General features: G+C 36.9%; 1 protein-coding gene, 1 non-coding gene and 1 pseudogene across 2 annotated transcripts in view; 1 reads left to right on the top strand and 2 right to left on the bottom strand.

The window, feature by feature from the left end:
• Positions 1-4: 4 nt before the first annotated feature.
• LOC114082576 (lupus La protein pseudogene) lies at positions 5-14,211 on the bottom strand (annotated as a pseudogene).
• On the bottom strand, positions 5,693-5,760 carry Trnav-cac (transfer RNA valine (anticodon CAC)). The gene has a single exon. It is a non-coding gene; the product is annotated as a tRNA-Val (tRNA).
• An 800-nt stretch (positions 14,212-15,011) lies between the features above and the next one.
• Fnta (farnesyltransferase, CAAX box, subunit alpha) overlaps positions 15,012-24,526 on the top strand; it is a 28,043-nt gene continuing 18,528 nt past the window's right edge. Inside the window, exons 1-3 of the mRNA XM_027923796.2 lie at positions 15,012-15,269; positions 17,561-17,646; positions 22,489-22,603. Coding sequence (XP_027779597.1) covers positions 15,067-15,269; positions 17,561-17,646; positions 22,489-22,603 — 404 coding nt within the window. The 5' untranslated portion in view covers positions 15,012-15,066. The remainder of the gene's footprint in view (positions 15,270-17,560; positions 17,647-22,488; positions 22,604-24,526) is intronic.

The following is a 24,526-nucleotide window of genomic DNA, read 5'->3' as shown; positions in this document are numbered from 1 at the left end:
TTTTTTATGTATTCAATAAACTGCTGGTCTCCGGCACTATTTTCTGTTGCTTCTTTGTTTCTTCTCTTGCTCTTTTCACTGTTCCTGCAGCACCATTTTCATCATGATCATGATCACTATCAAATTTTGTTTTCTTGCCCTGAAACTGTACTTTTCCTTTAGACCCAGGCTGGGCAGCTTTATTACCCTTTAAATCTGCGACCTTTTTTCCTTTAAATCTGTGACCTTCTGACTTCCATTTTTTTAGGGATTCTTGTTGGCCTTATATGATTTTTTTCAAAGGTGCTTTTCCCACCTCTCCTAGTACTTCCCAAGTCACTTCTTTGTTCCTTAATTGTAACTTAACATTGTGTGCGTCTTTGGCTTTATCCAATGCATCCTTGGCTTTTTCTTTTAAGAGAATAATTCCCTCTTTTGCTCCTCTGACAAATTCTATCCATTTTATTTCACCATGATTTGAAAAAGGATGTGCAGATCTTTTCTACAGGTCTGATCATCTAAGTCACCCAAAAATTTCAACAAACATCCGATCTCCTAAAGTTTTCATTTCAGCATCTTCTGCTAACTTTTTGTTTTTCTTCTTGCTCTTGTTTATCTCTTAACTTAGCTTCCACTTTATATTGCTTACTTTCTTCCATTTTTTATTTTTGGCAAAGTAATCTTCCTTAAAAAGTATTAGCAGATCTGTGTCTTTGTACTTTTGTTCAGGGGTCCCCACAAACTTCTTAGCAGAGTCAATGCTATCAAACACAGCAAAAAAAAAAAAATTGCCGGGATGGGGGTATGGGGGATTGAACTCGGGGACATTCAACCACTGAGCCACATCCCCAACCTTATTTTGTGTTTTATTTAGAAACAGGGTCTCACTGAGTTGCTCAGCGCCTCCCTGTTGCTGAGTCTAGCTTTGAGCTTGCAATCCTCCTGTCTCAGTCTCTGGAGCTGCTGGGATTACAGGTGTGCGCCACTGTGCATGGCTACACAGCAAATATTGATTCCTTAAATGCTTTGTACAATGTTCTTGTCATCTGAATATTCAGTACTTGACCTTTATTTTCTAGCCACTCTTATGTCAACAAGGTTGCATCAGTTGGGAAGCCTTAATATAAAATATCTATTTTCTACACCATTTTTATACTCATTGGTCACTTCTGGGAGAGGTTTGCTTGGCCATCTTCTGATCTTAGTTTTGTCTTCACTGATTTCTATAAGTTCTGCCTTAGATTTGCTCAGTACTTCCACTATTACATTAAAATTTGTTGTTAGGTAGTTTTACCTTGATTTGATGACAGATTTTGGCTCCAGAACAGCCATTTTTTCATTATCACCATTTTCAGCCATTGTGGCTACCTTTAAGGTCTGGGCCCCCAACACTAATCTCTAGGGTATATAAAGAACTCAGAAAGCTAAAGTTAAATAAATAAATAAATAAATAACCCAATCAATAAATGAGCTAAGGAACTGAACAGACACTTCTCAGAAGATGGCATACAATCAACAAATATATGAAAAAATGCTCAACATCTCTAACAATTAGAGAAATGCAAATCAAAACTACTCTAAGATTTCATCTCACTCCAGTCAGAATGGCAGCTATTAAGAATACAAACAAGGGCTGGGGATGTGGCTCAAGCGGTAGCCCACTCGCCTGGCATGCATGCGGCCTGGGTTCGATCCTCAGCACCACATACAAAGATGTTGTGTCCGCCGAAAACTAAAAAATAAATATTTTAAAAAAATACAAACAACAATAAGTGTTGGCGAGGATGTGGGGAAAAAGGCACACTCACACATTGTTGGTGGGACTGCAAATTGGTACAGCCAATATGGAAAGTAGTATGGAGATTCCTTGGAAAATTGGGAATGGAATCACGTTTTGACCCAGCTATCCCTTTCCTCGGTCTATATCCAAAGGCCTTAAAAACAGCATACTATAGAGACACAGCCACTTCAATGTTTATTGCTGCACAATTCACAATAGCTAAACTGTGGAACTAACCTAGATGTCCTTCAGTAGATGAATGGATAAAGAAAATATTGCATACATACACAATGGAATATTACTCAGCAGTAAAAGAGAATAAAATTATGGCATTTGCAGGTAAATGGATGGAGTTGGAGACTATAATGCTGAGTGAAGTTAGCCAATCCCCCAAAAACAAATGCCGAATGTTTTCTCTAATATAAGGAGGCTGATTCATAGTGGGGTAATAATGATATCTACTTCATTATTATTACAGATACTCCAACTTTCTTTTTTCTCTTTTTTTTAGATATATATGACAGTAGAGTGTATCTTGACATATTATACATACATGGAGTATAACTTATTCAAATTGGGGTCGCATTTGGGTGGTTATAAATGATGTGGAGTTTTACTGGTGGTGTATTCATCTATGAATATAGGAAAGTTGTGTCTGATTCATTCCACTGTCTTTCCTATTCCTATTCTTCACCTTCCCATCATTCCCCTTTGCCTAATCCAATGAACTTCTTTTCTGCCCCCACCCCCACCCCCTCCTGCCACCTTGTGCGTTAGCATCCGCATATCAGAGAGAACATTCAACTTTTGGTTTTTTGGGAATTTCACTTAGCATAATTGTCTCCAAATCTCCAACGTCTTTTATTGGTGTTAATATGTTATAGCATTTTTGTTTACCTTTCTACTTTTAACTTACTAGTGTTTTTGCATTTAAAGCAAATTTCTTGTGGGAAGCATATAGTTTTTTTTTAACCTTATATCTGCCTTTTAATCATGTGTTTATGCTATTTTTATTTAATACAGTTATTGATATGGGTAGGTTTAAACCACCATCTTGCTATTTGTCTTTTCATTGTTTTCTTTTTCTCTGTTCTTTTGGAATAATTGAGTATTTTTTGGCATTCCATTTTATACCCTTTGGTGACTTTTTGTTACAATTCTTTCATTATTTTAGTGACTGTTGTATTACTTTAGTTTAGGTTCATATTATACATGTGTAACTTATAACAATATACTTTCAAGTGATTCTATATCTATTTGAGTACAGCATGAGAACCTTCAACAGTATATCTCTTCCTACACTTTATGCTACTACATTTTGAATCTATATTTGTTACTCACACACATCTTTTGCTTGGCTTTAAGTAGTTAATTATTTACCTTTCCCTACTACATTACTGTATTTCAAACTGACTGATAGTTCATTTTCAATACAGAAGTCCTAGTGACCTGTTAAAGCCTAAGTAAGTTCTGTCACTCTGCTAGTAGAATCCTATAATGACTTCACATCTCACGGAAGAACAAAAGCCAAAGTTCTATAAGGCCCTATGTGTCTCAGACCTCATCTCCTCTGACCTTCTCATTCAACCACTCCACTCCAATCACATTTATCTCCGAGTTTCATAAACCCACCAGACTTTTTCTCAGTGTCTTTGGACTTGTGCCAGGAATGGTCTGCCCCATGAATTGTCAATAGTAACCCACCTTTACCCTTTCTGTTTTTCTTCTCTACTTTTTTATCCTTAGCATTTATCACTATCTAATATTCAATAAATATTACATGTTTATCATTTATCATTGTTTATAGTCCTCACTAGAATATAAGTACCATAAGAGCAGGGATTTTTGCTGTCATGTATACCTAATTAAAATAAATAAATTAATTTTTTTAAAAAACAGCAGGGATTTTTTTCTTGTCATTATTTTTTTCCTGCTATATCACCAGTGTAGAGAAGAGTGGTCCAAGGCAGTCACAAAATGAATGTTTATTAAGTTTTTGAACATGAAAGTATCCATTGAATGCAATGTTTTTATTTACAACAGTGAAAAGATAATATTAAATTCTTGACAATGGATAAATTAAGTACTATGTAAAGCATAATATCTAAAAGAAATATTATGAAATCATTAAAAACTTTCTGTGAAAGAAATTGGCCACACATGTTTGTCTAATATTTATATTTCAACCATGTTTTCCAAGTGTTTAGACAGCTCTCAAGTCTTGTACCAGTTGATACTCATCAGTGTGAGGTTTTTTTAACAGGCAGAATAGGCACAGTAGGATATCTGGCAAAACTGACTCAATTCACATTTTAAACAATTGTCCAAAAGAGAATAAATCCCCATTAATGCCTCTTTTTTAAGGGGTTATTCTCTGCCACCTCCATTCTCCCCACCCATCACCAGTGCAAGTTAATTCCTTCTAAAATAAAATCTTGGTTAAGATAACATTGATCACCTTTCTCAGGGTCTTTTGGGTTTAAAAGACCTTACTGACTTCTAGTAGACCTCCAGCAGAGCAGGCTGTTTTTCTTTCCTGGTAGGCACTTGCAAATAACATTGTTGGGTTTTGGGTGAGAATGTTATCTGTACATTTAATTTATGCAGCAAATTTTATCCCAGGAGAGGGATCACAGCCTGGCATATACCAAAAAGAGAAAATAAAAGAAAAGAAAAAACTGTGCTTTAATCTTTTTTTCCTTCCAGTTTGCACTCGAGGGGTTGGAGCACAGGGTATTATTGTTCGACCAGTCTTCCTGCTCATCATTGAGTTCCCCACTGTCAATTATACCCAGAGACTCACTCTTTATATACATGTGTATCTAGGGCACTCTGTCCAATGAAGGTCACATTAACCATACAGAGATTGTTAGGTAACTCTCTCTGCAGGACCCAGACATAGGCTCTTGCACACACAGGGACTCTGGGAGGCCCTAGTATTTTAGCTCTGTGGGCAACAGGCAGCACTGCAACAAGAAATGTCTACTGGCCAAATGGGGCATCATGTCAGATTTTAAAAGGGGAGACTATTTTGTCCCAGGGTATAACTTAATATTACTGGAACCCATTGCCTTATTCTTTGTGACTGGCAGTTTTTATCCCCACCCCACCCCACTCCACCCCAAAGATAGGCTAGTTAATCAGATGATGAGAATAATAGTCCCAAATAAGTTTTTTCCCTAATTTAAAGGCAACCCTGTGAGGTTAAGCATTCTAGTCCACTCCTTTGTCCCAGAGTGGCGGAATAATGGAAATGTGGCTGGACCCAAATGAAGGTTACAAAAAATTCAGACTTAAGAACTAAAAGCGCACAGCCAAATAGAAAATCATGGGTCAAGCCACCAGTAGCCTTGGTACATTCCCAATATCTGTAAAGCATAGATTCCAACAATTAGCCCCAACGCTTCGGACTCTGGTCAGTGCCTTTATCCAGAAAACTTAAGTCCCCAGACTAGTATACTCAAGTGGAAAAGCTTTCCACCAGTTTCACCCTCATATCATAGGGAGTTCCATCTTTTTTCCTTTTATTCAAAACTAATTTTATTTCTTTAATTTTTATACTCTGTCACCATCGGGCTTTCATTCTTTGAACTTATGAGACAAGAACCTGGAAAGAAAATCAGTGAATCCTACAGCCCACATAGATTTCATTTGTCTGCAGAAGTGGCAAACTGAGCCCTGTTCTCAAACTCTGATTTTATTCCCATGGGCAGAGGGCCTAGAAAGCAGGGCAGAAGCCAGGTACTTAATGCCCATTTCTCTACAGACCAGGCAACTTTCCTAGGATTTTTTTTTTCTTTTATCCCATGACTGGTGGCCCTGATCCACAGCAGGACGATTTGCTGCTGCTTGGGGCCAGGCTGGGAAGCAGTTCTTGAATTATCAGCACTGGGTTGAAAAGGTTAAAAAAAAAACGTTTAATTTTTTTTTTTTTTTTTACACTGGGGATTGAACCCAGGGCCTTCTGCATGTGAGGCAAGCACTCTACCAACTGAGCTATATTCACAGCCCTTTAAGTCTTCTTTTGATTTCCTGTTATGCCACAGTCCGGCTGCAGCAAAATAACCGGGGGGTGACGAGCAATTTGTGAAGACTGATACAGCAGGAGTGGGAGCCGTTTATTTTAGGACAGGAGGGGTATATATACATTCCACACAGCTTATCTTAATTAACATAAACTAGATACAGCAGTCAACCAATAAGGAATCTCCACACTTAATGGCTCGCTGGCGTTACTTCACAAACCACTCCCTCTGGCAAAATGCCAGGCGCCATCCTTGTTTACAGACCCTAACACTGTTATACTTACACATTAGAGGCAGCACCTTTTTGCATCCCACTTAGTTTTTGACTGTTTAGACTCCTTATTATTGTACAGGCACAATTGCATATGTGCCTATACATATAGGATCTTTTACTTATTTTATCTGACAGAATAACTCCCAACTGCAAGATTATACAATAATTCAGAAAATCATTCAAAGACAGATTGTTACAGTAAAATATCATCTTTTTTCTTAAACAGGATTATATCTATAGATAGCCCATTCAGCCGAGATCTTTCCCAAGAAACAATCTATAGGATCAAAACAGTAATGGCCATGTCATAAAGGGCTAGAAACACAAACAAAAACCATAGAGACAGACAAACAGAGAGGATCCCGAAAACCATGGCTGACAGATGGGAACCTTTAAAACAGACCAGATAGAGGGAAATCCCCCCAAATTCCTAATTTCTGCTTAACTGTGCCTTCTACACCAGTGGTGCCACAGATGTCCCCATGATGAGGGACCAGATGTTCCCACAAAAGGAAACCAGATGTGTAAAATCAAGGGTCTTGGTGTACACATCAGGGGAGCTTACTGAATGGCCAAGTTGTCGTGCCTTTACTGCATTCACTTACCTTTTTCTCAAAGTAGACCAAGATGGAGCAATTTGTACAGTTCAGGGAAGGAAGGCAGGAGTTCATTGAAGCAAAAGGGGCTTGGGAAGTTGCTGGGACAGTTCTTCAGTCCCTCCCTTTAATCACAGGAACAGCTCCTTTGGTTCATCCCTAGGCACACTCGCTCATCTCCTGACTTTCCAAGAGTCAACTCTTAAAAAGTGTGCCTTACATCCTCAGCATGGAATTGTAGTTGCTTGGAGTGCCAGGTCTGCCAAGTAAGCCAGAGAGGGAGCTGCTCTTGGGTCCCATCTGGGTTGTCAATTTTGTTACCAAAAGCTTGGTCATTGTTCCTAATACCAATTTGCGTGGGCTCTCTCTCGTCCAGCAAGGAGGTCTATGGAACAGGGTAGAGGAGAATGTGGCTGTGGAGTCGCTAACCAAGACCTCCAGAGACCAAGAAGGAAGCAGGTCTGATTTTATTGTGTAGTTACCATGTGTATATACTCAGGCAATAGCTAAGCAGATTATAGGCAGCCACCAATACAGTTTCTGGCCAACTGTCCTTGAAGTGACCAATTGAGGAGCGGGCTGTGGAGCAAGTGCAGAGACTGCAACACATGGCCTCATGCCCAGGGCTGTGCCTACAGGGTAAGCAGTTTGCTGCTCACATGCCTAGCACAGGGGAGTGGTTTGTCACTCAGATGCCCTTAAAGTATGCCATGTATGCAGTACTCCATGCACTTGTCCCCACACCAATCAATGCCAATTTAATAAGAAGGGCATGGTTTCGGGAAAAAGTAAAAAGAATTTTTATTGCTTTGCTAGCAAAGGAGAAACACAGGGGACTCCTGTCCCAGAGGCTGTGATTCTCAATATTGAAAAAGTCTTAAGACTCAAATAAGAATAGTAAAACAACATATTAGAACCTCTGGAACACTATGAAGGCAGTTCTAAGAGGAAAGTTTATAACTATGAGTGCCTATATAAAAAATTCAGAAAAATGGCTCAGTGGTAGAGCACTCATCTAGCATGTGTAAGGCACTGGGTTGGATCCTCAGCACCACATAAAATAAAATAAAGATTATTTTAAAAAAATAGGCATTTCTTTGAAAAAAATCAAAAAGATACCAAATAAATAACCCAATGATGCATCTTAAGGTCCTTGAAAAAGAAGAGCAAACCAATTCCAAAGCCAGTAGAAGGAAGGAAATAAGATTAGAGTAAAAAAAAAAAATCAATGAAATTTTGAATAAAAAACAACACAAAAAATCAATGAGGGCTGGGTTTGTGGCTCAGTGGTAAAGTGCTTGCCTAACATGTGTGAGGCACTGGGTTCATTCCTCAGCGCCACATAAAAATAAATAAATAAAATAAAGGTATTTTGTCCATCTACAAATACACACACACACACACACACATACACAGATACATATACCTATATATACATATACACATATACGTATGTCTGTGTGTGAGTATGTGTATATACATATATACATACATTAAAATCAATGAAACCAAGAGTTGGTTCTTAAAAGATAAACAAGATTGATAAGCCCTTAGCAAAACTAACCAAAGAAAAAAGACAAAATACTCAAATAAAAAATTAGAGATGAAAAAAGAGAAATCACCACAGATATCACAAAAATCCAGCAGATCATTAGGGACCATTTTGAAAACTTACACTCCAATAAATTGAAAAACACAGAAGAAATCATACATTTCTAGAAACATCTGGTCTGCCAAAATTGAATCAGGAAAACAGAAAACCTTAACAGACCACTAACTTGTAATGAGATAGAAGTAATAATAAAAAGTCTTCCAACAAAGAAAAATGCAGTTGAATTCTCAGCTAAATTCTACTATACCTTTAAAGAAGAACTAATGCCAATACTCCTCAAATTATCCCATGAAATAAAAAGGGATGGAACACTTCAAAATTCATACTATGAAACCAGTATCACACTCATACCAAAACAAGATAAGGATACATCAAACTACATATATTGGAGAAAACAGTCTTTTTAATAAACAATAGTAAGAAAACTTGTTATCCATATGTCGAATAATGAAACTAGACCCTTAACTCTCACCCTACACAAAAATCAACCTAAAACAGATCAAAGACCTAGGTATTGGAACAGAAACTATGCAACTCCTAGAAGAAAATGTAAAATTAACAGTCCAGCATATAGGCACAGGCAATAATTTTCTCAATAGAACCTCTAAAGCTCAGGAAATAATGCCAAGGGTTAATAAATGGGATGGCATCAAATTTAAAATCTTCTGCATAAGTAAAGGAAACAAGAATGTGAAGAGAGAACCTACAAAATGAGGAAACTTTTGCTAGCTACTCTTCTGACACAGGATTAATATCTAGGATATATAAAGGACTCAGCTTTATACATACACAAGATAAATCAAATCCCTCAATTGATAAATGGGAAAATGAATTAAACAGACACTTCTCCAAATAATGAATACAAATAGCCAATAAATGCATGGAAAAACGTTCAACGTCATTAGCAATTAGGGAAATGTAATCCCAGCAGCTCAGAAGGCTGAGGCAGAATTGCGAGTTCAAAGCCAGTCTCTGCAAAAGTGAAGTGCTACGAAACTCAGTGAGACCCGGTCTCTAAATGAAATACAAAATAGGGCTGGGATGTCGCTTAGTGGTTAAGTGCACCTGAGTTCAATCCCCAGTACCGCCCCACCTCAAAAAAAATTGCATTGAGATTTCATCACGCACCAGTCAGAATGGCAGGCATCAAGAATACAAACAATAATAAATGCTGGAGAGGATGTGAATAAAAAGGAAGACTTTTACACTGTTGGTGGGATTGCAAATTAGTACAACCACTGAGAAAATCAGTATGGTGTTTCCTCGAAAGACTATGTATAGAACCACCGTATGACCCAGCTATATCATGACTCTGTATTTATCCTGAAGAATTAAAGTCATAATACTATAGTGATACATGTATGTCCATGTTTATAGCAGCATAATTCACAATAGCCAAACTATGGAACTGGTCTAATGCCCCTCAACAGATGAATGAATTTTTTAAAATGTGGTACATATACAGAGTGGAGTATTATTCAGCCATAAAGAAAAATGAAATTATGTCATTTGCAAGAAAATGGATGGAACTTGAGACCATTATGTTAAGCAAAATAGCAGACTTTAGAAGGTCATATGTGGAAACTAGAGAGGAAAAAGGGAAAGAAAGGTATGTGGGGGGGGCAGGGATCTCATGAAAATCAAATGAAGATCAGTAAAGGACAGGGAGGAAAGGAGAAAGGGTGAAAGTGTTGGAGAGTGATATTTGTCAAATTATGTCCTTACATTGTATACATGTATGAATATGTAACAAAAAATACCATCATTATGTACAACTGTAATGAACCAACTAAAAAAATGTGGAAAAAGTAAAAAAAAAAAAAAGAAAGAAAGACTACGAGGATTCTATTTATTAAACTGGGCCTTATAAGAGTACTTTCTGCAGAATGAAAATTAGCCTTATATTTTGTCTATATTCCACCAGTGAACCTTTTGTACTGCTTTGGAATAGGTTACTCAACCAACAATAGTTACATAATTCCTAGTTACATTGCTTCAAATAATCACTGTAACTTGATTACATTTTGTTTATTTAGTATAATATTGTAGCTCTTATCAAACATATTCTATTCTATCTTGTATCATAATTATGTACTTCTTTAGCTTTTTTATCCTGAAAAATGCTGAAGCTACCTACTCTATTGATACCTGAAAGCAAGTGAAAGAGAATACAAAAATCAAAAGAAAGGGAGGTTGACCTCAATGGATCAGCGATGCTTTATTAAGCAACAGAGGAGCGCATTTTCAAGGAGAAAATGGCAATGGGATACAACAAAGATCTGAGTCTTGTGGGTTCAGCAGGGTCAAATCATGGGAGGAATTTTGGTGATGGGTTCATTTAGGGTTGACAGGAGGGTGAGTAAGGGAATAGTTGTTGATAAGGGAAGTTCCCTGGGCCTATTATCCATATCCTTTAATACCCTTATTTTTGTCTGTACTTATAGTCTTTTTTATAAGTCTTTTCTATGGAATATGTCCAAGCTAATTAATTGATTTGACTGTTTTTTTTTTCTGTAATGATGTTATTGGCATAATGTAATGATGATTCATGTTCATGTTTTAAAGATTTTTACAGAAACTTTCTTTATAATCATTGGAAATTCTCTCTAAAAGTAATGTTAAATGATATTTTGATTTAAAAAAAAAAGATGTATGGGAGGCAGTCCTGAGCTTCTATTAGGATGGATCTCTTTACTTTTTACCCTTCTCTATAGTTCTTTAATAAACATTTTCAGACCTGATTCAGGTCCTCATTTGTAAAGTGGGGAATAGCACCTGCTCTGTTTTCTCTTCAGGGTTTTAAAAGTGTCAAATAAGATTTTTTTTTTTTTTTGTCCTGCCATCTTACATTGTCCTCATAGATATTAGTTCAGATCCCGTATGTCCCTTATCCTTTGTTATGAAGTCTTTCTTCCATTCTGTCCCACACTTTCTCTTCTCTGACTTTCATCTTTCTGTTCTTATTTTCACCATGTACCTTTTACATTGCTTCTAATATTGTTGAAGACTGGAAGGAAAGCAAAAGAAATTACTATTTCCCCTGCATCTGTTGATAAGATGCACCAGTAAATTGCCCTAAGGCCATAACAAGGATCTAAACAACATTGACAGTTCCTGAATTTCCATATACTGGATTTTTATAGGTGTCTATTTCAAAGGCATATTAGTATGTCTTTTCACTTTACTTGTATTTTAGTTTGAACTTGTTTGTGGGAAGGCTGATGAGATTTAGTGTACGTGAACTGATGGTAGCCGTAATTAATTTTCCCTCCTTAACAGTTATATGTTCTGTGATCTATTAGGATAGGTTATTAGTGTCTGGAGCAGATATTAGATTTTGGGGAAGGACATATCAAAAGAATCAGGAAAGGCAGAAAAATTGTTATAGCCCATAATACCCCAATTTTTCATTTAAAAAACAATATATGTATGTGTGTGTGTATGTGTGTGTGTGTATGGTTTTAAAAAATTTGTATGTGTAATTTATGTAAATATGTATAATATATAAATATATGTAATTTATTTATATTTCTTGGTTTTGTTTTTTACTTTGTTTATATATGTATATTAATGTAAACTCACAGGAAGAGAACACAATGTACTACTAAACTACAACTGGAGGGATGGCCAAAGGGACTGTGCCTATTTTTTTTTTTTTTTTTTTGGTACTGGGGATTCAACTCAGGAGTACTTAATCATTGAGTCACATCTCCAGCCCTTTTTATATTTTATTTAGAGACAGGGTCTCACTAAGTTGCTTAGAGCCTTGCTAAGTTGCTGAGGCTGGCTTTGAACTTGCAATCCTTCTGCCTCAGCCTCCCCAGCTGCTGGGAATACAGGCGTGTGCCACTGTGCCTAGCTGGACTGTGCCTATTCTGATAAAAAAGAATTTTCCTGGGATAAGGGGACAGGGACTTGCTATGTTGCCCAGGCTGGTTTGGGACCTCTAGGCTCAAGTGATCCTCCCTCTTGCTTCAGACTCCCAAATAGCTGGTACTGTAGGTCCACACCACTATGACTGGTCAAAAGGAAGTTCTACCTTGGAGTCATCTTTTTGTTTTTTTCTTTTCTTTTTTCTTCCTTCCTTTTTCCTTTCCCCTGTCTCATATTCTCCCAGGCAGCAAATTCTATCAGATCAACCTTTAAAGTATATCCAGAATCCATCCACTGCTCATCATCTCCACCACTATTAATACAGTCCATTGTTCCAAAAATTTTGGCGAAGTCCCACAGTAGAAATGCATTTACAACGTGACCCATTATACCTAAACATGTATAAAAATGAAATCAAATACTAAGATGAAATTTGGGCTACAAAATCAGGGGTAAACACCAGGTGAAGCATCATAGGGAACTGCAAAAGCCCTGTGACGCTTCACCTACCCAGTAGAGAGTTCTGTTCTATATCACTTTCTCATCAGGGTATAGTGCCCAGGAATTTATGTCTCTGCCTCACTTAGTTATCCAGTGCCAGCAGCCTTCAAGTCATGATGGAGACTGTCTGCTGACTGCAGTACTCAAACCTGGCAGCAAGTCCTGTCTCAGAGAATTGGTATGCCTGTTTGCCCAGATAGAACCTACTAAATTGATTTCATGATTCAATGAATTGTATTAAAGTGGGCTTTAAAAAGTTGTTACATGCTCTTCTCATACTCAGATGATTCCACAAATTTCCATTTATAATCCATTCCCACAAACGTCCAATAAACCCATAAAATTGTGCAAGGTCACTAATCATTAAGGAAATGCAAATCAAAACCATAAGAATCTGCTTCATAACAATTAGGATGGCTATTCCAAAGAAATAGGAAATAAGCATTAGCAAGTATGTGGATAAATTGGAGTACTGTGTCGCCACTGTGGAAAACAGTATGGCAATTTCTCAAAAAATTAAACATAGAATTGTTACATGACCCAGCAATTCCATTTCTGGGTATACACATAAAGAAGTGAAAGCATGGACTCACACAGATATTTGTATACTAGTATTTATAGCAGTATTATTCACAATGACCAAAAGGTGGAAACAACCCAAGTGTCCATCAACAGATGAATAGATAAAGTGGGATATACATGCAACATTGAGTTATTCAGGCTTAAAAATGAATTCTGATACATGCTACACATGAATTTGGAAGAGAATATCTGAATGAAATAAACCAAATACAAAAATACAAATAGTATCTGATTCCACTTCCATGAGGTACCTAGAGTAGTGAGAAACAGAAAGAAGAAACTGCAGAGCTATTGTTTAACCAGTACAAGTTTCAGTTTTAGAAAATGTTCTGGAAATGGCTGCACAACAATGTGAATATATTTAATGTCACTGAACTATACATTTAAAAATAGTTAAAATGGTAAAATTTAGGTATATTTTGCCACAATTAAAAATACAAAATCCCCAATTCTTTTTTAAAAAGTATTTCTTTTTTTAAATATTTTTTCTTAGAAGTTGATGGGCTTTTATTTTGCTCATTTATTTATATGCAGTGCTGAGAATCAAACCCAGTGTCTCACACATGCTAGGCAAGCACACTACCACTGAGCCACAACCCCAGCTGCTTTAAAAATTCTTTAAAAATATTTTTTTATTTGTAGTTGGACACAATACCTTTATTTTATTTCTTTATTTTTATGTGGTGTTGAGAATCGAACCCAGCACCTCACACATGCTAGGTGAGCATTCAACTCCTGAGCCACAACCGCAGCCCCCAAATCCTCAATTCTTACCCCAGTTTTTCCCCTTTCTTGGATTCTTTCCCTCATTCACAAGATTTGTCATACTGGCATCCTCAGTGAATCAAGAACATGTTAAGTATGCATTTCCTTTCAGAATCTCTGCTTAAATTGCCCCTTAAAAAGTCTGACTATCCTACCGAAAAAGAAATACAAACATCTTTATCCCACCAACCTGCTTTGTCTTTAATGCACTTACCATACGACATGTCTATTCTCATCATAATCTCCCTTACTAGAACATAAACTCCATGACTGTAGAGAATGGTTTTTGTACTGCTGTGATGAAGCTTGGGACACAGCAGGTGGTCAGCAAATATTTGTTAAATAAATGTATCTGGTTTTTTTTTATTTATTTTATTTTTTTAGTTATCGGCAGACACAACATCTTTGTACGACACAACATCTTTGTATGTGGTGCTGAGGATCGAACCCGGGCCGCACGCATGCCAGGCCAGCGCGCTACCGCTTGAGCCACATCCCCAGCCCAATGTATCAGTTTTATATAACAGAGAAGTATTTCCTTTTATTATCATATACTCGAACAGTATTTGTATAACCCGAAATTTAATTTCAAAAGTCGAAAATCCTGGATTAATAAAGTTTAACAGTCTTTAGCATCGGGAAAAAAAACCCAGTGAAAACATGAAGGCCCTTAAAAGGTTAAAGTGGAGCCCTTATCAGTTAGGATAAGGGGGTTGGTCTTGAGCTGCCCGCCCGCTGCCCTTAGCCAGGGCTTCTAAGTGCAGAGATAGCCAACTTCGTTACTGGGATCCGCCACCAGCACTAATAGATTCTGAAGTGACAAGTCTTCGGGGTGGAGGCGGCCTACAGATTGCAAGACGTGTGTCTAGCCTTGAGCCTCGTGGGGCCGTCGCGCACGCTGTCCCACCAGTGTCCACGCCCCTACCCAAAGAACACCCGGCCCCGCCCGGGCCCTCTGGCCCGCGTCTCGGTGGCCGGAAGCAGGACACCGGAAGTGGGCCACGAGAGGGAGGGGAGCGAGGGGCGAGGCTGCGGGGGGCGGGGTCTCCGCCACCACCTCCGCAGCGGGCCGAGGAGAGATGGCGGCCGCCGAGGGGGTCGGAGAGGCTACACAGGGTGGTGAGCCCGGTCAGCCGGAGCAGCCCCCGCCGCAGCCGCACCCACCGCCACCCCAGCAGCAGCAGCAGGAAGAAGGGATGGCGGCCGAGGCCGGAGGAGCAGTGGCGTCCCCTATGGACGACGGGTTTCTGAGCCTGGACTCGCCCACCTATGTCCTGTACAGGTAACGCCCCCGAGCCGGGCCGCGGCGGAAATTCTGCCCCGGTACAAGCTTCCGGCCTCTGTTCTGCCGAAGTTTGTGCGGCCCGGCGGGCTGGCAGGCCGAGGGGTAGCTGGTTGGTTGGCGCCAGCCCGCTACTCTCGCGCTCCTTCCCAGATTGCCGCTTCCCGGAGGCAGCGCTGACCCCCGAGAGACATTGCGGAGTCCGGGCGCCAAGCACGTCTCTGTGGCTTCCCGCAGGCTTGAATGAAACGTAGAAACTACAGAACACCGGACAGCACTCTTTTAGGTGTCATGATTCATACGCTTAAGAAATTTCCCGCTCTCTTCTATAGTCCTAGAACGTTATCCTGTTAATGAGCATAATGAAAATGGAAGGGTTAGGGTGCGGTTTTTATAGAATGCCAAGAAAATAATTATTTAATAAAAAGCCAGCTTTCCTTTAAAAACGAGCTGTACTGGCTTCCTGCGGTTTGTTCTGCCGTATTAATAAAAGGTATAAGAATTTCAAGGACTGAGACCTTTTCATTTAACCATTATTTTCGCCCCTACTGTCTCCAGGAACTGAGTTAGGCCGTGAGCGTGAAAATAGAATTGTTACCTAAATTCTCCTATGCATCTCCTACTCCTGGTCCCTTGTACTAGCAATATGAAGGTACTGCTGTAACTTTTTTGCCTCTTTTCCCGATCTCTGCCAACACCCAGTCTAATCCCCATCTGTTCCTTGTGTTCAGATAGTAATGTGGATTGCCTAGTTCTTGGGAAGCTGCAGAAACAATCAGAAAGTCCTTCTGTCTTCTGTAGTTCAACCTAAACCTATTAGATGGCTTATTTGCCTTGTTTTTATGAATGAGTGAAAGTCACTATCTAGTTTTCTTTTTTGTTGGAGCTAATATTTTCCGATTTAAATTGGTTTGTTCCTGTAATCTTCAGCCTTCTCTTTGGATTGTGAAATGCTCAAGTTTCTTCACATGACTGTAATTTCCCAGTGCCTAAATGACAGTCTTATTTTTCTCATGCCATCCCGTAGACTCTAGGTTTCACATCTCAGGTCATTGTTTCTCCTGTGTTTCTTCCTGTATGAGGGGCACCATTTCAAGATTGTAAGCCACATATCTCTGCTGTGAAATAGCTGATGAGTATAGAGAGGTAAAGAGTGGGTGAAAGAGCCAGGCACAGTGGCACACACCTGTAATACCACCCACTCCAGAGGCTGATATAGGAGGCCAACCTCAGAAACTTAACAAGTTTTCCCAAACAGTGAGAAATTGTTTCCAAATTTAAAAGTTAAAAAATGGGCTGGCAATGTAGCTCAATGGTAAAGCACCACCATATTCAGTTCCTTGTACCAAAATAAATAAAGCAAGAAAGAAATAGAGGGTGAAAGGAAGAGAATGTAAGTAAAAGACAGTTAAAATAAATTTGATCACATAGGGCAATTCACATTGAAATTTCTGTAAGCACCTATAGTTGCCACTCTACTGTTATTTTAGCTTGATAATGGGTAATATTCATTGAATGCTTATTATATATTGTGCATGTTTTAATAGCATAGAAAGTTAAAATAGCTTTCTAAGATTGATTAATAATGTTATCTCTGTTTTTTTAATGAAGAAACTGAGTCCCAGAGAGATTAAGTAACTTTTTCAAGGCCACACAGCTAGTAAGAAGTAGAACTGATATTCCAGTTTAGGCAGTTGTTAGATTCCAGAACCTGCTCTCACCTTTTGCTACATCCTTAGCCCTAGAACCTGCTCCCTTAATGGCCATCAGGGCCACCTCTCTAGTACACAGTAGATTGTTTACTTTGGTTTTAAAATGTCAGTCCAGACTGGCTGCAGTGGCGCAGCCTTATAATCCCAGTGACTCAGGAGGTAGGACAATCACAAGTTTGAGGCCAGTCTCAGCAATTTAGCAACCTTCAACAACTTACTGAGACCCTGTCTTAACATAAAAAATAAAATCCCTGGGTTCAATCCCCAGTACTGGGGTGGGGGTGGGATGGGGCAGGGGGTCAATTTATAGTAAATTATTACTCAGATTTTAAAAATTGCTGACTGATTGCAGTCTTATTAGATCAATGAGATTGATTTCTAAGTTGTATACTTGCTGCAAAAATATGTTCTGCCACTTCTAAAACTAAATTTGAAAATGTTGATTTATAAGCTTTTTTAAATGTAAGATCTCTGTAAGTTACTAGTGTTAATGTAAGTGTGATTGTTGCCATTTTTGAAAATGCCAGTTCTTCTAATGTGTTTGAATGTAATCACTGAAAAAAAAATGTATATTTTCAGGGACAGAGCAGAATGGGCTGATATAGATCCAGTACCACAGAATGATGGTCCAAATCCAGTGGTCCAGATCATCTATAGTGAAAAATGTAAGTTTATTTTTATTAGGAAAAGGTCTGTAAGTCAAACATTGTTTCAGTGTCAAATTCACAACTATGTAGCAAGATGATTGATAGGTTTTTGTCTAATAAGGATCTGAATTACTTATGATGAGTTGATTTTTTTTTTGTGACTTATTTTTGCAATTTAAAGTTTTATTTTGTCCAAAGAATGGAGATATCCTAAGTGATGAATGTTACATTATAATACATAATAGCTATTATGTGATTGTACTTTTCATTTGCTATTTAATCTGTGTTAGATAACAAATGAGTTACTGTTTTATTTAGAAAAAACTTTGGTTGCTGAAACATCAGCATTTTTAAATATATTTTGACAATGAATGTTAGGCTCAGTTGGAATATGTTTACTGATATTAAAATGAATGGATTATTTTCTTTGACAAAGTGTCATTCTTTCCATGATGAATGTTAAAATGCTTTGTAAATTGAAGGTCATACAAATGTTAATTGTTAGTTGTTCTAGGAAAGGGTAAATGAATAAAATGGAATGCTGGTTTTGTAATTTTGTGTGTGTGTATGGTATTTTTTTTTTTCACTTAAAGTTTTGTTATCCAAGATCTTTCCTCTTTTACAAAAAGCATATATTTATTTATTTGCTGACTAGGAAATAATGGCAAGAAAAATTTTAAAAGAAAGAATAGTAGTGGGGTTTGTCCTATCAAATATTAAAAAGTACTACTAAATAATTAATGTGGGATTAGTATACAAATAAAGAGATAAATAAGGACTAAAAGTAAGTTACCAGACTATATGAAAACTTAGTATAGGATACATTTCATACCTTTATAAAAAAGATAGATTGATCAAATTAGTTTGATACAGTTGGCTATGTGTGTAGATAAAAGTTGAATTATATCCCTATCTCATAGCCTTTTTTTTTTGGTAGTGGGGATTTAACCCAAGGGTTCTTTCCCACTGAGTAACATCCCAGCCCTTTGTACTTTTTATTTTGAGACAGGATCTCACTAAGTTGTTTAGGGCCTTGCTCAATTGCTGAGACTGTCCTTGAATTTTCGATCTTCCTGCCTCAGCATCCTGAGTTGCTGGGATTACAGGTATGTGCCACCATACCTGGCTCCTATCTCCTATCTTAATGAATATGAAAATAACAGATGAACTAAAGTTCTAAAAGTTCTATTATTAGGCTAGAAGTAAAATAATTCATTAAGGATAAGATCAAAATGTATAATTATATAACAATGCAAAATTTCCATATTTTGAGATATATGAACAAACAGTTTACTAGAAGAAATAGAAATATCTATGAAGAATTTCAGCATTACTAATGATCAGAGAAATATAAATAACTTTTTCAGATTGATAACTACCTATAACAAAAATGTTGGGGAAACTGATAAAATCATACATTTGTATTGGGAGTAAATTATTAATCTATTGTGGAGTAGACAATACTTCAAATTCGGAGTAAATTATTAATCTATTGTTGAGTAGACAATATTTCAAATTCTTATATATGCCATAGTTAGCAATCACAAGGGACAAATATAGATAGGTTTGACCTATCAAAAATTACTGGGTTCGGCTGGGTTTGTGGCTCCATGGTAGAGCACTTGCCTAGCATGTATGAGGCCCTGTGTTTGATTCTCAGCACCACATATAAATAAATGAATAAAATAAAGCTCCATCAACGTCTTAAAAAAATTACTAGATAAACATATCAAAATTTAAAGTTACATGACAAAAGAATCCATGAACAAGTTAAAAAACAAGCAGCAGTGTGGGAGAAGATTATATGGTAGAAAACATGATTGATATTTAGTATTAAAATGAATTCCTACAAAAGGATAAGGAGACTAAAAAGGTAATCCCAAAAATGGACAAAGGGTATAAACTGGTTGTTTATGGAAAAGGAAATTCCACTAGTCATTAAACAGGAAAAATCCATCATTATTAGGAATAAAATATATGGAAATTGAGAATGTCATTTTTTACCCATGAGTGAAATGGCAAAAATTAAAACTATTAAGATTCATACATTTCATACAGCTAGCCATTTTAAGAATCATTGTGGTATAGCTATTGAAATGGGAAATTTTTAGATCTTATAACCTGGCAGTACTGCTTCTAATTATATATTCTGGATTCACTTTGGCACATGGCACAGCAAGATATGTGGTAGGCGTAGAGTGTAGATTTTAGCCAGGCCACCTGGTTCAAATTCTGATTTCACCATATTGTTAGTTCTGTAACATTGAACAAGTTATTTGAACTCCCTGGACCACTCATTGTAAACTCCCTGGGCCACTCTTTGTAAACTCCCTGGACCACTGTAGAGGCCAGTGGTAGAAACTATAGATTGAGTGAATTATTCACATAAATAATAGAGCAGTGTCTGATTCACAGTAAACACCATATATATTTGCTGTTAAAATTTGCAACATTTTTTTTAAAAAGCAAGGTATTAGAAACCACCTGTATATCTTTTAGATAAAAATAAAACTTTTGTCATATAATCAAATACTACATAATATTAAAAAGTTTTAGATCTACTATGGACAGATATCAGAAACAGTTGCATGGAAAAAAGTTGTTTCGGAAACTTTGAGTAGGACAATATATTGTTTATTTTTGGTACCAGGGATTGAGTCCAGGGACACTCAATCACTGAGCCACATCCCCAGCCTTTTTATTTTTTGAGACAGGATCTCACTAAGTTGTTTAGGGCCTCACTAAGTTGCTTAGGGCCTCACTAAGTTGCTGAGGCTGGCTTTGAATTTGTGGTCCTCGTGTGTCAGCTTCTTGAGTTGCTGGGATTATAGGCATGTACCACTGTGTCCAGCAAAGTTTATAATTTTTAAATTATTTAAATATTTTTGTTTGTTTACTTACTTATTTTTTCAGTACTAGGGATTGAAATGCTTCACCACTAAGCTACATCCCTGGTTCTTTTTATTTTTTTATTTAAGACAGTCTTGCTAAATTGCTGAGGCTGGCCTCCACTTGCCTCAGTTTCCTGAGTGGTTGGGATTATAGGTGTGCATCACCTTGTCCAGCAAAAGAATATTTAATATAAAATGAAAGCTACAGAAAAAGCTTAATGAGTATAAGATTCTATTTAGTTAGAAGTTAGTCAGCAATTTCTGACTGATTTGGCTTCAGTTTTATTTTGCTATTTACATTGAATTGGCTTTTGCTTTACTTACATAGAAACCTAAGGTGCTAGAGCTGTGTTACCTAATGGTCACCCAGTTAATTATTTTATCAGTGTGCATATGTGTAGTATATTTTATGCATATACAAATATATAATATATTTGTGTGTGATATATGAAAATATTTTTATCAAGTTAACATGTTATAATAATCATTTTATTATAAATTTAAAATTTCTTTTTTTTCTGGATTATTAGGGATTGGACCCATGGCTGCACGCATGCTATGCAAGCATCTATACCACTGAGCTACATCTCTAATCCTTTTTTTTCTTGTTGTGAGATGGGGTCTTATTAAGTTGTTGAGCCTTGCTTTGAATTTGTGATCCCCCGCCTCAGTTTTCCCAGTAGCTGGGATTATAGGCGTGTGTCAGTGTGCCTGGATTAAACTTAGTTTTTTAAAGTTAGTGTTTAAAAGTCATCTGTGCTCCTAAGTACTCAGGAGGCTGAGACAGAAAGATTGCAAGTGAGCAGCCACCATAGGCAACTTGGCAAGGCCCTGTTTTAAAATTAAAATAAATAAATAAATAAGAAGGTTTGGGAATATGCCTTAGTACTTGATCCTGGGTTCTATCCCTGGTGCCCCTTCTCCCCCAAAAGATACTGTTTAGAAGCAGGTAATCTTTGTGTATCTTATACTTTATAAAGAGCTATAATTGTGCATATTCTTATCTGATACTTTCAGTGTGATGGTTATAGTCTGACACCAAATGGTTTTCCACACCAGGCAGTTCTCTAATTCTCAGTAGACACTAACTAGGTGTCCTACAATTTCCTTCAGTTCTAACATTAATTCCTAGAGTTAGCACACACACCACAGGTCAAGGACATAGTTCTATAAGACTCTACTGTAAATGCCACTCACAGGTCGTGAGTTCCCAGATTATCCGCATTTTCTGTCCTACTTTGCACGTATAAGAGTATTTATAAGAAAAAACTTCCTAGAACTCAATTTCTTGAATCATTGAATATGTAAGTTTTGATTTTTAATAGATATTACCAAATAATTTCCCATAGACGTTTATACTAGTTTATACAATCTATAATAATACATGCATGAAAAAAGCAAGGGCCAAAGTGTTGAGTGTGCTATGATCTCGTTGTTGTAAAAACTGAAGGATGGAATGAAGTATACAATTGTATATGCTTAGCATATATTTGGCAGGATATATTACAATCCGTTAACAATGGTTTCTGGAGAGGAGGACTGGGAATTTAGTAGAACGGAAATTTAATGTGAACCTTTTATACTCTTGAGTTTTCTGCCATTTTACTATATATTTTTTCAGTTAAGAATCTGATCAAAATAAAATAAGAAAAACAGCTATGTGAATGTATTTGAATACTACTTTTAATTTTATGTAAAATCTTAAGGAGATTTGCAGTTTGGCATTAACCCGTTTAAGTGCATATAAATAATAAGCATGGTTAGACCTGTGTAGCTTGTGTGTTGTGACTGTGACACTGAGTATTGTTGGGGTGGCAGTCACAGTCATTTGATTCTATTTCACTTACTGATATAAATGTTACATATGCAAATAAAATGTCTTTCTACTTAAGTACAGCAGCTTTTATGTTATAGTGTTAATTTTAAATAAGAAAGGTAGTCCTAATGCAGTTGTGTTTTCTATCTCCAGTTAGAGATGTTTATGATTATTTCCGAGCTGTTCTACAGCGTGATGAAAGAAGTGAACGAGCTTTTAAGCTTACCCAGGATGCTATTGAGTTAAATGCCGCCAATTATACGGTGTGGTAAGTAATACACAACTTTGAGATATTTTCTGCTTACACTTCTCAGGTTTTAGTTCAAATGACTTTTCTTTATTTAACTGAATTTTAGTTTCTATCAAAATAATAATTCACATATGGTTGTAAAAGTCAGAAGTTGAAGGGAGAAAAATCTCTTCCCTATTTCTTCCCACGACCAGGGTCCCATTCCCCAGAAGCAGCACCTATGCTCTTGTTTTGCTTTTCTTTTGTTTGGAGACAAGATCTTGCTATGTTACCCAGATTGGCCCTGAACTTGTGATTCTCCTGTCTCAGTCTCCTGAGCAACTGAGATTATAGGCTCATGCCACTGTGCCCACTTGTTATTTCTCTACTTAATTTCTGTATGTTAGATAATATGCTTTGCTGTTATTTTTATTTTTTACATTTTAAAACATTTTAGATGATATCTATTCGTTCCTTGAAGATGGAGTGTTCATGTACTACTTTCTTCTCTTCATCACAAATTAGTTATCAGTTCCTAGTTCATGCTGAACCACATTTCATAGTATATTCACATATCCCTTAATAAATAGCCTTTTTTGTTTGGTCTGATTTTCTTTGTACCAATAAGTAATTCATCTCCCAGACATTCTGATTTATGTAAATGTTTTATTATTATTGAATATAACAGGTAATCCTTGCATTCCATTTTTCCCCCCCTTCATTTGTTTGGGTGCTACAAATCGAGTCTTTAGCTCTTTCATCTGTGTAGTCTTCTATTTTCCAAATCCCACATCTTTCTCTTCCTTGACTTACTTTCTCATTTTAAAAACAAAGTTTTGAGTTTTTTGGTTTTTTTTTTTTTTGCGGTGCTGGGAATTGAATCCAGGGCCTTAGCACTTCCTGGGTAAGCACTCTATCACTGAGCCAAATTGCTAGCTTTACTTTCTCATATTGTAGAAGGCATACTTGACTAGAAGAAAACTTATGGATGGATGTGTGGACAACAGTGTTGGAGATTATACATTAGAAATCTTAAAATCTTCCTTCAGCTTTATTAGTAGAATTCTACATTCAAAATCATTTTCCCTAAGAAGAATTTTACAACTGCTTTCCCATTTCTTTTGCCTCTGTGGTTCAGGTGGAGAAGATTCCCATTTCTTTATTTGAACCTTTTTCTCTTTTTTAAGTTCTAGGAATTTTTGTATGTTCTTTAAATAATTTCTTCTCTAGGGGCTGGGATGTGGCTCAAGCGGTAGCGCACTCGCCTGGCATGCGTGCGGCCCGGGTTCGATCCTCAGCACCACATACAAACAAAGATGTTGTGTCCGCCAAATACTAAAAAATAAATATTAAAAAATTCTCTCTCTTTCTACCTCTATCTCTCTCACTCTCTCTTAAAAAAAAAAAAATAAATAAATAAATAATTTCTTCTCTGTTTTCTGTCTTTGGAATGACTTTTAGTTGCATGTTGTACCTCCTAGATTGTATTTTCTTTATTTTTATTCCTTTTTTTTTAAAATTTACTTTTATGATATTCCCTCAGTTTTATCTTCTAACTCTTCTATTTATTTTTAAATATTTTTGCACTCATTTTTAATTTCTCAGAGCTCTTTTTTCCTTAATATTTAAGAAAAGACATCATCTTGCTTTTTGATTCCATGAATGAAATATCTTTCCATCTGTTGTTTTAGTCTCTTTCATATAAAGGTTTTTCTATAAATGATTGGTAATTCTTGGTTCTCCTTTTATACTCATAATGGAGAAAGGAAAAAGCCTGATTGGAACCCCTATGTGTGGCATGATTTATCAGTTATAAAGTTACCGAGATGGGGATGTGGCTGTTTTGAAACTTTTGCATATCAGTATTTTTTTTTTTTTTTTTTTTGTACCAAGGATTGAACTCGGGCACTCAACCACTGAATCACATCCTCAGCCCTTTTTGTATTTTATTTAGAGACAGGT

This window comes from Marmota flaviventris, chromosome 3, assembly GCF_047511675.1.
Source record: "Marmota flaviventris isolate mMarFla1 chromosome 3, mMarFla1.hap1, whole genome shotgun sequence".
Taxonomy (NCBI): Eukaryota; Metazoa; Chordata; class Mammalia; order Rodentia; family Sciuridae; genus Marmota; species Marmota flaviventris.
Note: the sequence above shows the minus strand (reverse complement) of the source record. Positions and strands in the feature narration are given on the sequence as shown.